Source organism: Temnothorax americanus, unplaced genomic scaffold (assembly GCF_048541705.1).
Source record: "Temnothorax americanus isolate GAGA-0224 unplaced genomic scaffold, ASM4854170v1 Scaffold34, whole genome shotgun sequence".
NCBI lineage: Eukaryota > Metazoa > Arthropoda > Insecta > Hymenoptera > Formicidae > Temnothorax > Temnothorax americanus.
In genome coordinates this window covers 984650-999299 of record NW_027509485.1, presented here as the reverse complement: position 1 = coordinate 999299, position 14650 = coordinate 984650, and the positions used below count along the sequence as shown (strand labels likewise).

Sequence of the window (14650 nt, the reverse complement as noted above, 5' to 3'; positions counted from 1 at the left end):
CCGGTCGGTCGTGTGCTTAACGAAGATGCACCCCGAAGAGGAAGCGAAAGAAGCCGGAGATACGGTAGCGGCGTTCATCGTCGGAAGCTGCTCCTTTCTCCGCAGAAATGCGGTGGAAGAAGGAGCGGGGAAAATGATTAGTTATTAAAATGCCGATAATTATATATAATCAAGCATCGGGGAGTGTCCTACGCATACATTTACGTGGATGCATGTCGAACTCTAGAAAAGCGACTCTCTCTCTTTCTCTCTCTTTCTCACTCTCCCGACATTCGTCCGCCTTTCTTTTGCTTCCACGATGGTTGGTCGCTCGCTGGTCGATGGTTGGTGCAAAACGGTAGGACGAGCAAGATAGCGGGAGCGAGAAGTAGCGAAAGGGCCGTTAAAACGAAAGGGACAGAAGATACACGCGCATTATAAAAAGCCTCTAATAACTGTTATCCACGATCTCAGCGAGCCAGCAGAAGCACCGAACGACGGAGGCGAGAAAGAGAGGGAGAAAGAGTGGAAGTTGCTACTCTAGTAGGCGGATCGCGGTAGGTAATGGTTCCAGCGACGAATCGAAGACCTACGCGATTTGATAGTTGTAAATTATCGAAATATAATACTATATCAGAGTCCATGTGAAAAGAATCCAAGATGGATTAAATAAAACGGCAAAATCTCTCGATCAGACAGCTACGACAAATAATTTTTGTAATATATTGAAAACATAGAACTCACTTAGATATTATACAACTTTTACAATCGCATGAGTTCAATCAAATGTCATGAATTAGCAGTTAAAATCGATATCGTCTAAATCAGTAAACGAGACGGAATTAATATCATAGTTCACCACTAGAGTTATTCGTGCATGGTAGCGAGAGGCAAACTGAAGTAAGCTAGCCTCAATAAGTTCATTCGATCGAACGATAAGTACATGATTAGAATATATCACGCCGACTATATATTGCCATGCGCTCATATTACTCCAAAATTAGGAAAACGGTTTATAATAAAAGACGCGCATTAATTATTTCACGTGTCTTCTCCATTCACTATACTTCTACACTACTCGTCCGTTTCGATCAAAATCTAAGAAATCAAAGTGCATTCTGCACAAGAAATAAAGTTCGTACCAATTTAAATTCAATAATTAATACATTAATATTTTAATAGCCTTATGTCTTACAGTTAATATTTTGGTGTAATTTATAAAGTTTAGTAAAGTTCTACGCGCGAATATAAAGATATAGTATAAATAGGCAAGATAATCGTCGATCTTTATACTTTTGCATAAAACGCACGAGCAATATTTCGCGATGGAGCGAGGTAAGAAAGATATGTGCGATCGCGATCAATGGAACCGCGATAGGTGGAGTCTAAATGCGTGCGGATATATGATAACAGCGCGAATCCTGTGAATGGAGGGGCATCTCTCTCTCTCTCTCTCTCTCTCTCTCTCTCTCTCTCTCTCTCTCTCTCTCTCTCGCTCTCTCTCTCTCTCTCTCTCTCTCTCTCTCTCTCTCTCTCTCTCTCTCTCTCTCTCTCTCTCTCTCTCTCTCTCTCTCTCTCTCTCTCTCGAGGAACCGCGTCAATGAGCCGCGGCCATCAAACTGCTCAGACTCGTATCGCTACTACAGTGGGCCTTGATGATTTACAGCGCGTCGCACGACGAGAGTTCAACCGAGCGAGGTCAAATCGTGCACCATCCATATACGTCCAGCATTTACATCGCTCACTCTCGTCAAGTCCGTCAACGAAATTACATACCGAAATAGACTATCGTGAATCTCTGCTACCATCGACGCATTCATGAAGACTGTTAACGTTATACGGCTCTATAACTTTCAAACACATTTTTTTTTAAATTACGTGTAAAGATACACGATATTGAATATCTAAATCATTTCTAAATCACGTAGCATGACTATTGTCATTCGTGCAACCACCGCAGCGTAGAACGTGATAATTCTTAACGCGTCCAAACGCTTGGGTATTAATAATTTCCGTTTGTACTTAGGAAGTTGCTGCCTATTTCGAGCGATGAGATACCGATTGCGCCTGGCGTATATTAATTTTCTCCGATGTATTATAATAACGGGAGCTCCAGCTCATTGTGCAGCCTCCGTCCGCACAGGCTTGCCGTGTAACGATCGTCCGACCGAGATAACCGCCGTGCCATCCGCGTCCGTGCCAACGTCCTCTAATTACGCGGAAATTAATTATAAGCGCATTACAGCTCGATACTCCTTTTTTTCTCTCATTCGGCTTCGTGTTTTTCCCCGAGCGTTCTTCGGACGCAAAGCGATATTGCGAATAACGCCGGTGCAGCGGATCGAGTATATTTCCATCGATATTTTATTTCTTTTATTTTTCTACTTGAAATATTAACTATACACCTATTTCTTATATACAAATAATCGCATCCAGCTGTAATCGACCGATAGTTGTATGTATAGTCGGCAAAATATTATAACTTGCATCAGTTTACACAATCGCGGCGATCAAAATTCTCGTCGAATTACCAATTGTGCGCGATAGCTGAACGAAGAAAACGGAACGATCCTTAATAAACGAGCAGAGTGGCAAAGATCCAGCGGAGATCGTTGTGCAACCGGAAGCAACGCGGAGAAGACTTTCATACTCGCAAAGATAAATTGACTGGCGCGAAACCAGTTTGTGCATCTCCGGACGCGATAAGTTGTGTACAGCGACGCAACGCAATCGCAATCTTTAATTGTTCATTCATTATGCACTCTCGTGAGGCAGCAACTGCCCCGTCATAGACGAGCCAAACTCTTTTCCTCTCGCGCGAGCGGGATCTCGATTGACCTTCGATCTTCGACACACGGCAAAAGATCGTGATTCATGCATGCGTGTAAAACGCATATCTCGCGAGTCGCATGGCACCGCGGTGTTGTGCATTCGTAGATATCCGTACGCGCCTGATGCAAAATGCGGGTATTGCCTGTGATCGTTATTAGCGAAGGTGTGTTTTTGTTGATCTTTCCTAACGGTTTTTTGCTTATCGATATATCCGCCAATTTTCACACAGGGTATACGTGCGATACGGGTATTTAACGAGTATCGCAATACACCGGCTGCAGATATCATGTACGATAATAAAAAATGTCAGTGGTCACTACCCTTCTCGCATACTTTCAGAATATATTTTTGCCTATCTGCGAGAGACAGCATATGAAATAGTTGTATTTGAACTAATTAAATTATATCTGAATTCAAATTTCCTTCATTTTTATGGCTTTAATATTATAATCGTGTTTTTTTTTAGTAATTTGATAATTTACTAATTTTACTAATAATTTAATTTTACTAATAGAAGAAACAAGGAATTAAACACACTTATTGGTCATACCTTTGCGCGCTTTATCTTCGTCTAGCATTCCTCAGGCCTATATTTCTCCGTTCGGTCGCGCGGAGATTCAGAATCTAAAACCGTCGCGCATTCACAGAGCAGACCGCAGACGACGTACAGAAAGCAACGGAGAAAGAACAAAAGAGAGATGAAAGGAGACGGACGAACTTTCGACGGAAAGACAGACAGCGAACGGAGCAGCGGCGAGCGAGAGAGGTAGAGATTGTGCCAAGATAGGTCGACCGCCGCCGTCAAAACTGGTAGGCCTTGAGGAATTATGCGAACTATTCTTGCCAGTTTGTCCGCCGTGAATTTACGAACGGCGTGATGACGCGCAGCAGCCGCCAAGTCCTACCCTGGGCGTGACCGAACGAGAGGGATCGAGATAGATCCTCAGAGATTATCCATCCTGCCCACGTCTCAGAGGATCGACTGTTCTCTGTCTCCTTGTGGTGTAAACACTTACCGAGAAACTGGCATAAATTAAAGCGATCCTTAATTTATGCGCACACACGCGCGGTGATATTAAAAAAAGTATCAATCGGTCGGCCTGTAGATAAGTTGACAAAATGAAATACTGACAAGAATGTCGATTCAATCGGGTATAAATCCAATGCGTTCCGACACTCCGATAATTTTTAAGTCACGCTCGATTATCCCTCACCGCGTTCCACGATGCGCACGAATAACTGATTAACTAATAACGCGAGCACCGACTAAACCTCAATCACTTCGCAGTTACGATCGATTACCCTTTACCTTCCTTACCGCGGTAGCGACGATGAGAATCAATTACCGTCCTTTCGCTACCCACGAACCCATTTCCTGTTCGCGATGAGCGAGAAACCTCTTCTACCCGCGAGACGATTTATCTGCGATAATCACCGCGAGTCTCCGCGGGATCTATTTACGAACGATGCAAGGCGAGAAAGAAACCTTACCCTATAGTGTTCTCTTTTGCTTCTCATATACGTTTCATATTGCGCAATGCAGTCTGACGAGCGCAGGATAAAAGACTGGCGCTCCTCCGCGACTGCATACATATGTGTACAGGAATATATAATACGTGTTCGGATTTCTCTCGTCGTAGAGCGTATTTCCCGGGAAACGGCGTGTCATCTTCGTCCCTTTACGTTGTTAAACGAATCATCTGGGAACGAAAAGATCGGTCGGCGATCGCACCCGGGGACCTCCGTGGGAGTACATCTCCGGCGCGCGTTCACTTGCCACTCGACGATTTGCATCGAACATTACGTCAGCGAACCGATTTATCAGACAGAGAACGAAAAGTCCCTGATACGATCAGCAAACTCGACACTGTGTCGTTTCGGGTATCTTTGTAGGTGTATGTTCGATGTTTAAGAATTTAATACCTGACCATTCGCTTATAGTTTTTTTAATCCGTATTTTTAATATTTTAAAAACATTCTATGATAAAAAGATATGTGTGAAAGAGAAAGAGATAGAGAGAGAAATAATATATGTATATGATATGTATATCGCGACTTGCATTGTTTGCAGACTGAAATAGCGAAGAAACAGATTATATTTTTAAAGATTCGAATTATTCGTAGATGCGATATGATATACATTAAAATGTTCAAGAAACTAAAAAACCAACAATGGTAAGGAAAGTATATCCAGAGAGTAAAAACGTGTTCGGTGGATACGCGACTCATTCTACCTTATGAATTCCTTCGTCTTCCAACTCCCAGTTCTCCACCATTGACTCTCTCTCAGTCAGTCCTTTACAATGCATCGCTAAGCGAACACGCGCCTTGCCAGATGGTCAAAGCGCAATGTGCCGTTTGCATCGTGCGCGAGTGCTGAGAATTTGAATGAAATTTCGATACACGAAGGAATTCGAGTGGCCAAACTGGTGGCCTTGAGAAGCGCAGTCGTCGGCAAGTAAATCTCTTTCGCGCGCCGTAGCGTTGCCGAACTACAAAATATGCGATCTTTTTAAACGAATTATGTACTATGTACAACAATCCATAAAAACCCGAATAAATGATTTCAAGACGAAAACACGAAAATACGTACGTGAGATGAGCATGACAAAATACAGAAGTTGATTCACGAGGATTTTCGCGAGTTGCGGGCGAGCAGATAAACGCATAGATTAAACGACGAATTCTTGACACAAATCGCGATTTCCATTCTTATAATAATTACCGGTCACTCGAACGATATTTCCCTCGCCGTCGCGAAAAACCAAAATTTCTTTTTCCGTTCCTCTTCTGTCAGTCTCGCGTGAGACCTTAAGATGAGATCGTGCCCGTTGCAATTATATCCCCCTTCACCCGCCTCACAGCTCCATCTTTTTTTCTCTTTCTCTCCTTTTCTGCCGCTATCGAGGCTATCGAGGTGTCGTGCCGAAGTGGCCACGTAGCGCGCGTCCGGATAGCAATTCCCTATTCCGCGCGCAGCCGATCGTCGACAAAGAGAAACGGCTCATGAAATATTACGCGACACGGAAATATATGCCCGCGCACGCAGCTCCTTCCTTTGATCAGGACCCGAGAAAATCGCCCGTTCCAGTCCCATGGGGCAAGATGGACCGCGAACTCGGCGCGATGCAACGTTATATCGTTTCAATATCCTCTTTCCGCCGACCGGACCTCCGCTCGGATCTCCGCACACCTTCTCTCGGCTCCGTGCCATTTCCATCCCTTATCTCGCCCTCTTTCGTTTCACCACGGTCCGGTCATACCTTATGTATGACACACCGCTTTGTCGTCCGAACGAGACGAACTCGTTTGGTATTCGGCACTGACCACCACTCGCCACTTTCGTTGCGGATCTGGCTCTGTCCAGGGACCTCGCGTAGGAAGCGTATACGTGGTCCATGCTCTCTTCCGATCCAGCGATACGTATTCGTGACGCGCATAAAGAAAATTCCCCGTAATAGCTTCACAGAGGCAACTAAAATACGGAGCCGCAAAAATACGAACCGATGAAAAGCGAAGCGTTATCGAGACACATATGCGCTTCGCACTTGCATTTTCGACTAAATGCAAATTTTAATAAAATAATTATCTCACAGTTCGTATGGAATAAGCGTATCTTCTTGTGCCTGTCGCGATCGCTTCAGGAAAGATAATGCGGCAGACGGAGCAACGTACACCACCCACCCACTGCCTGCCTGTCTCACTATGGAAATAATAGCGCGGCCTTGTGTATAAACGAGTATGTAGTCGTACACTGTAAAAAAAAAGCCAGCGTTGCGCGCGGCTTGCTGTGTACCAGTCACTCCGTTGCCGCGACAAAATATTTAACGTATTCTGAAAAACGTAGGTATATAATTATAATAGATATACGTCGAATATATTCTTTAATCGTTTACAATTCGGAAACGATTGCACCTTCCACATTTTTATACTACAATCTTTGAGTCTCATCAATCTTCGGAATACACGGTCAAAATATTGTACAGTAGTTGTGAGTTCGATACAAAAAGACAGCTCGTACCGAGGCTCGTACACAACTTCTTGCTACATAAATCCTTTTTTATTTGCGGTCACAAAAAAACCGCAGTTCGAGAAGCGCAGTCGTTCGCGACGCCGTATATAATCCAATAAGACGGCGAGTTGTGTTACAAAAGGCGCCGAATCAAAATCCGTTTCACTTTATGAACTATCAAAGCGGCTCGCGCGTCGTTTTAGCTTATGTATTGGAATCCGAGAGCACTTTAAACCGAACGACCGACCGACCGACCGACCGACCGACCGACCGCGCAGATCGTGTGGGACAAGTCGGCAGAAACAAGAGAGGAACGCGCAAGTGCCACGTTACACACCTGTGCGAAGTATAACGCATGCACGCACGAATGCATAAACACGCACGACGGAAGTGCGCTCTTTTCTTCTCTCGGCGGGTAAATAAAACAAAACTCGATCGATTCGATACACGACGAGTATACCGGAAAAGGTGGGTGGGAAGGCGATGGTGAACTACGAAGGACCGCGGCATACAGGGAGGGCATTCGCCTCCCCATAAATCACATTAATAAACTGCACTACCTTGCGACTGGCTGCACACATCCTATCCAGGATGTCGGATAAGACTTTCTCCCACCTTCGCGCGCAAACGGCTATTCTCACTGAATATGCTTATTCCTCCCTCTCCTATTCTTCCGTTTCGCTCTGATCGCATCATTTCTTTCTCTCCTTCTCATTCGACAGTTTGATGTCTTGATCGCACTTCATTCTCTTCGCGGCCCGCGCACTTCAATTATGACGTCTGCTTAATTGTAAGACATCAAGATAAGACAATCGCGAAATTGCTTTACGACCTCAACTTGGCGCGAGATCCACCCGCCGTATTATGTAGCCGAAAAAAGGCGAGAAGCCGCACAGAGAAAAATCAGGATCCTTACAAAACGAATTGCTTTAGAGTAATAGCATTTTTGTAGAGAACTTTTGACAGATTTATAATTTTTCACATATGATAAAGAATGAGAGAGAGAGAGAGAGAGAGAGAGAGAGAGAGAGAGAGAGAGAAAAGTTCAACTCTTTTTTTTTACGTCTCCTTCATTTCTCATATTTTGTTACAGAATTCTAAAACGTGGATCTACCGCTCTCTACCAAGACAAGATGAGAAGTTGAATAATCTTCCATCGCGAATTACGCGGGCACTTGTCCGAATTCGCACAAGTTATCGCGCGCAATGCCCAGTCTCCTTGGGAAGTGGATTAAGTGGCCGGCCGCCGCGCCGCGCGCGTAGAATGAAGCGATGCATCTCTCGGCGCCCGAGTCAGCCAGCGTAACGAAAGAAGAGACGCGCCCTGGACCAACCTGAGAATTGCCAACGGGACAAGAAGAAAAAGAAGGTAAGATCACGAGCACGCAGCGAGAAGAGCCCGATGGGCACGATGGTTCCTCAAAGACGGATGGCGAGCCGGTCGCGATCGCCCAAAAGTTATGCGTCTGTTCTTGCGTTGGACCGGCCGAAGCCTGTTACCGGCTTATTGTATCCTTGTAATCGCGAACCCGCGAATACCGCGAGGTAAAAGAGGAGGATTTGGTGCGGAGGGCGCGTTGGATGAAGAAGAGAGTCAATTTCCTCCCTCGTATAAGATACGTGCGAAAATGCCGTGCGGCCCCGCCGAAGCTCCGATCTTCAAATATGCCCAATTAGCCACGGACTGACATAATAAGTAGATAAACAACTCCGGAGTCTCTTTCGCGGTGAGATCACAGGCGTGAGTTTTTTCCGCGCGATCAGCGGTGGAACGCGTATACGAATCCGATCCCGGCTTCCACGTTCCCTCTTCTCCTCCTGTTTTCAACTTTCTTGCTCGCGCGTCCTCGCCGGCGAGTGATAGCACTTTACGGTCGATTTAGTCACCTTCTCGTCGAGAGCGTTCTGGTTTTTCGGTATCGCGTGTCGTGCCGGTTGCCGATTGGCTGCCATTTCGTCGCTGAATCCCGTTGGTTGCTGCGCTGGTGATCATCGGTTGTCTTTCGCGGCAAGAAGTCGAGAAGAACATCGCGCAATTTTTAGTAGAACAAAGCAGCATTTCGAAAAATTATGAGTCATCCAGCAATTAATTTTAGCTACAGATATTAATATCTGTAGCTAAAGTTAATTACTGGATGACAATTACTGGCTCACAATTTTTCAAAATATTAAAAAATATTGCTTCCTTGTCAAATACAAAATTACAATTAATTCTTACCTGTTATTGCCTAAAAATATCCCGATATAACTTGCAATGCTGTAGTTATAATAAAAAAATAACACGATGCATATATATCTATGAGAGACGTGACGATTATCCGTTTCGTATTTCTAAATATCTTATATAATTGATTCTTTAACGAACTTCGGTATCGGAAAATAATGACACAATAACATCATATAAAATAATATTTTCTTCTTTAAAGATCTTAATCGTGTTATCGCTCGTCGTGAATAGTTTGAAGAATAATTGAAGAATAATATAATAATTGTTACGACAAAAACAGCGTGCAACAACACACACGCGCGTTAGGATAAACGTTTAAATAAATTAAAAAATAATTTCTTAATTGAAGGATGCATCATCGACCAGCGTTGTGGTCACGCTTAATTGCACGATGCAGATAAAGTCATTGCGCGTAATCCGTTCCGGCGTATCGACGAGAAGCTCGATCGCGTCTCATCGTTTCGACGGTTCCGGCATGACGTGAATTTTAATGCCGGTGACGTCGCGGCGCCCCTATATTCATGTAATGCGGACACAGATTTAATAATGGAATGGTTAGTGGATTTCGTGCTAACGCGTTGCAATTTTTGGGAGAAGCGCCCCGAAGAGAGAGGACCGGAATAGAGAGAAGAACACGTCGAGCGACAACTCTGGCGAATACGACGTCCCCGGAACGCGGATGAGTACGTGAGTGGCATGTGTAAAAGGGCGAAGAAGGGCGGTTGGGGCACCCTACGAAGAATACCCTTCGCGAGCACGTAATCTATTTGTCGGGCGACCGCAAAACCGTGCGACGTTACAGAATCGTCTGACTTCGAAGAGACACGCCGTGAAAATGTGAAACCGATGCAACGAGCTCGCAAAGACGGAAGGAAACGCTGTCTCGTGGTGCAAACCGCGAAAAAAAATCTATTCTCGCCGTTAGATAAGAGAAGAGAGCTTCGAGAATTCGAGACATTCGAGACGACACGAAAGAAGCTTCGCTTGAATAGGTCTGAGAAGAGACCGCTGTTAGAGATAAATTCCGAGGGATCGGGCGCAATATGTATGTAAAGGGAAATCCTAGGGGGCACAGCCGCGATCGACATTAACCGGCTCGTAGCCATTTCGAGATGGTGTAAAACCGAAAGTAACACTAACGTAAATGTCGTATTTCTGGTCGTAAGAAATCCTATCTTCGAATGTGCGCGCGGGCATTTACGGTTTTGTACTTGAGCCACCATCGCCATTGAGAAAGTCGAAACCGAGCTGAAACGATTCGCCATAACAACGTGAGAGACTTTTATCGTCACGCGTGCAGATCCATGCGAATGTTCATCACGCATACTTAAAGAGTCACTGGCGATATTTGGTGCCATAATGCATGCATTTCGCGCCGTCTATCCTCGCGAACGAAGGGGGGCGGCAAAAGGAAGGGAGACAAGAGTCACCGAGTGAACTTGTAAAACTTCCGAAAGTAGCATTTAATTTTAATAAGCGCCACGAGGACCATCAAGATGGTATCCGTTCAAGCACGTCGTCGACCGTCCGAATGGATTCCTGGCGCTATCGTGTCGCCCTCGGGTTCTCATTCTCGTCAATTCGTGGAATAACGGGCCATAAAAGGCGTCGAATTCGGGGCCGAAGACGTGCTAAATTTTGGGGACCGATCGACGGCGACGGGTCGCGCTGAAAAGTGCCCGGGACGAATGGATCTCGGCGGGGCCCGAGAGATCCGATGGATAGAGCCGCTCGCAGGCCGCGCGAATGGCTTGCGGAACCAGCTCGTGCATATGCATATGCGAGCAACGCGGATTTGCATTCTAATTGTCGCGGACAATCTGACAAACGTGCCATTACGACTCCGTTCGAATATCCGCGCGATAGCGGCTGAGGAGACTTCTGCATCACGGAACGAGGTGCCAAAGAGTCCTCGGAACGGCCGAGAACGGTCAATAATCGAAAAAGTAAGGGTCTCTTATCTTATCCATCCCGGTCGGTCTTGCGAAGGCAATAGCGTCTCCGATGCGTCCGTTTAATACGCACAAGTATACGTGTTATCGCAGGAAATGGACACAAGGATGCGGGCGTTCTGACAACGCGCCGGCCGGTCGTTACGAATCTAGTTATACCGAATTAATTCAAACAGCGACCGACATTTTATATCAACCATCTCCCACGAAACCATATCTGTTTCATTAATGCATATTATGATCAGACAGATGCCAAGATGACTGTGATAGAAAAAAAAGAGAGAAAGAAAGAGAGAGAAAAAGGGCGAAATTAATGCTTATTTTAAAATGGTAGAAGACCATCGCGTAAAATATAAACGATATAAAGAGATGGCGAGCAAATCGGGACAACATCTACGCACAAATAGTTTTATCTTATCGTCGGACCTTCCCCAAAATTGCCCACTGTTACGTCAGATCCAATCGGCCTTAGTATATCCAATAAGTATAAACACACGCCGTTAATCGCATCTTGCCCCTAAAATTTAATTCCAACCTTTCACGGCTACTACCGAATTTTTTAATTAACCCGCCCATCCGTGCTTGATTTACCGCCGCGCTCAATTTGACCCGCTTGTAATACACGCCGTTCATAATCATATTTTTATAAGGATGCACAGTACGAAATTAATTTCCCTCGGACACGACGCGTCGGCACAAAATTAATATCATGCGAATCGTCGAACGCGAACGCATATGTATTAAAATTAGTATACTCCTCCTTCAATTTCCCTTACGTTCGCTTATCTAACATCGTATAACGGGGAGTAGGTACACATATGCTTAATGAGGAGTGTTCTTATCCTCGTCAGAATTTCGAAGCAATTACCGTTACTGTCCTGATACTGTTAGCCACGTACCAGAAGTGCGATAACGTCCGTAAGCGAGCTAAATCATCTTCCATTTTCATATTAACATTTTTCTTTCGGCCTGTCTACATTATTACAAAGTATTAAGTTATACGCGAGTCTCGTAACGCGACGGGGAATCATAGATCGACGTTACCCTGACGTCTATCTACGATATCTATAGATGATCGTTCGAGTACCGTTCGATTAATGCACGCGCTTCAGCGATCTACCTAGCCACCGTGTACCCTATCCATAAGAGGCTCCTTGCCGTGAGCGTTAATGAATAGTTCAAGTCACGATTAATAGTAATTACACTTTAAACGTCGCGGTGATGCCCGATCGGTGGCGAGTATTTCATGTACACTTCTTATCGCGCAATGTCGTCGAAAGATTCCTTCTTGTGTGCTCTAGGACGTAGGAGGCCAAGCCGAGAAGCACTGCACAATGCCAAACATTATGCGTGCAGCGACTCTGCGCGAGTTAAAAATTAACTTCAGCTTCCTCTCGCGCGTTCTATATCCTCGTGTCTCTCTCTTTCTCCTCGGTCATATTTTTCTTCCTCGATCGCGCTTCCCTCCGTCCATTTCGTCGGCTCGCCCTGCACGTGTGCGCGATCGTAAAAAAATGCAACTAATTAACGACTAAAAAGTGGGGCCATCGGAAAGTTTTTTGCTCGCGACCGCGAGAAAAAGTCCGACTGAACTGGATGAGCCTAACCGTGCTATCGCGTCTTCTTCGTTTCACTTCTTCAATAACCGTCGGTTGGCTGGCGAGTGGATCACCGCTCAAAAAGTGGAGCGCATTCTCTTACGATGAGACCGTCTACGCTTTCGTTTCGGTATACATTTCATCAAATTTGTATGAATCAAATAATAAGTAGATAAATAATATTGTCTATACACGCAATAAATATCCGAAATACGTTTTTCATTTTTCAACAAACATGATTGCGTTATTTAAATTTAATTGGTAACGGTGTTTATATATCGCCAACGTCATAAATTTTATGAAGGCTTAACGATTAATCGGTAATACTATTATTACATGTCATTGACATAATTTGGTTTGATTGGATGGCACTAAAGTACTAATGAGATGGCTGTAACGATATCTATCATTCCATAGAGATTGATTATATGAGTTTTTGTGCTTAGCTAAAGGATTAATGATAGTTGCATGAATTGTTAAAGACTACCTGTAGAAAGATGAGAGCAATTCGTTCAAGATTATTATTATCCGTACGTCGTTTATCCTCCGCGTTTCTTATTATTTGATATTATTAACAGTCGCCATGTCGTTATTCGATTATGCCGTAGCAAAAGCAATACAAAATATCAATATATACGGATATATTATTCTTGAGGAATCATCACATTTTATCATCTATGCATTAAATACTGTTTTAAAAACTACTGGAGTGAGTACAGCATATAACGAGTGTAAAATACACACAACATGTGTAATAGTATAATTAATGTACGTAACGTTGAGAAAAGACAGGCGTAAATTGTCATTTTCAAAGGTTTGATAAATCTCAAATTAATTATACGTGCATTGCAATGTTCGAGTAGAACTAGCAACTTGTTTACAAAATATTGCGTAAAAGAAAAATAAAGGATCGTTTAACGACGTTAATGCGGTTAACGACAGATCTTCAGAAAGCTCGATCTTGTCGAGCGCCATCATCCGCGCGATCCGCCTCGCTTGCAATCTAATTAATCTAATTAAGCCGAAGCGCCTCGTTACTGCGGCGCGCGCCGCACGCACAAGGGGGAATTAAGAAGAAATGTAAGAGAGTGGGCTATTGCGCTCGTAACAGATCGGTAACGCAAGATCGTCTCACCGATCCTCGTCGTTCAGACCGTGTCGCCGACAGCCGACAAGATCCATTAAGAGGATTATTATCGAATCGAGCAATCGCCGCTCTTCCTCTCTTACGTACCTAGTTTAAAATGTTTTTTTTTTCTGCAGCCCGCAAATATTATGCTCGCAATGTGTTCAAATTTAATCGCGCTTAATTTATTCTGCCAAGTAGAGCAGATGACGAAGTAAAAGCGGCTGAAATTAAATCACGCAAATTTGGGAAAACATTTTTACATTTATGGATTTCACGTGCGATGTTTAATTTTAATTTCACCTCTTCGCATCCCGGAATTTCATATTAACCATTTTTAATTATGTCCGTGACCGTATACGTATCACATGTGTGCTCACATGTGCATGTAATTATGTTTCGTGTCAGCATTAGTAATCTCACGACACGCACGTAAACATTATGAGCGATTACGACAATCGACGAGTTTTTTTTTCCAAATTCCAGGAATGATTACGGAAACGTGGGTTTTTCTCGAGTAAAAACTGCTAATCTAACAAATCGCTTCATTAATTATGATAATTAATCCGCACGCAACCGATACGAGCAGGAAATTTCCACATACCTCAGACAAGATGGAACTATTCTGTTACGCTTACCGATAATACCTGACTTGGTGAGAGATAGATTCACTTACCCATTGCATCTGAAACAAAAATAGAAATCATAATTCTTAGTACAGGTCAGTTAAAACAGATATACATATATAGTGCTAATTAAAGAATTAAATTAGAAGAGAATACTCTCTACCTTACTATTACCAATACTTAAATTGAAATATCCACGCTTTTATTCATCTTGTACAAGATCACGGAGGTCAATTACTTCCAATTTTTTATTTAAAGGGGAGCCAAAATTAAATAAAATTAAATATAAAATTGAAGC

General features: G+C 43.8%; 1 protein-coding gene across 4 annotated transcripts in view; it reads right to left on the bottom strand.

Moving 5' to 3' along the window:
• LOC143901549 (homeobox protein homothorax-like) overlaps positions 1-14408 on the bottom strand; it is a 223422-nt gene extending 209014 nt beyond the window's left edge. For all 4 annotated transcript variants that reach the window (XM_077413971.1, XM_077413972.1, XM_077413974.1 and 1 more), the window contains exon 1: positions 14403-14408. In XM_077413971.1, coding sequence (XP_077270097.1) covers positions 14403-14406 — 4 coding nt within the window. In that variant the 5' untranslated portion in view covers positions 14407-14408. The remainder of the gene's footprint in view (positions 1-14402) is intronic.
• Between the last annotated feature and the right edge of the window lie 242 nt (positions 14409-14650).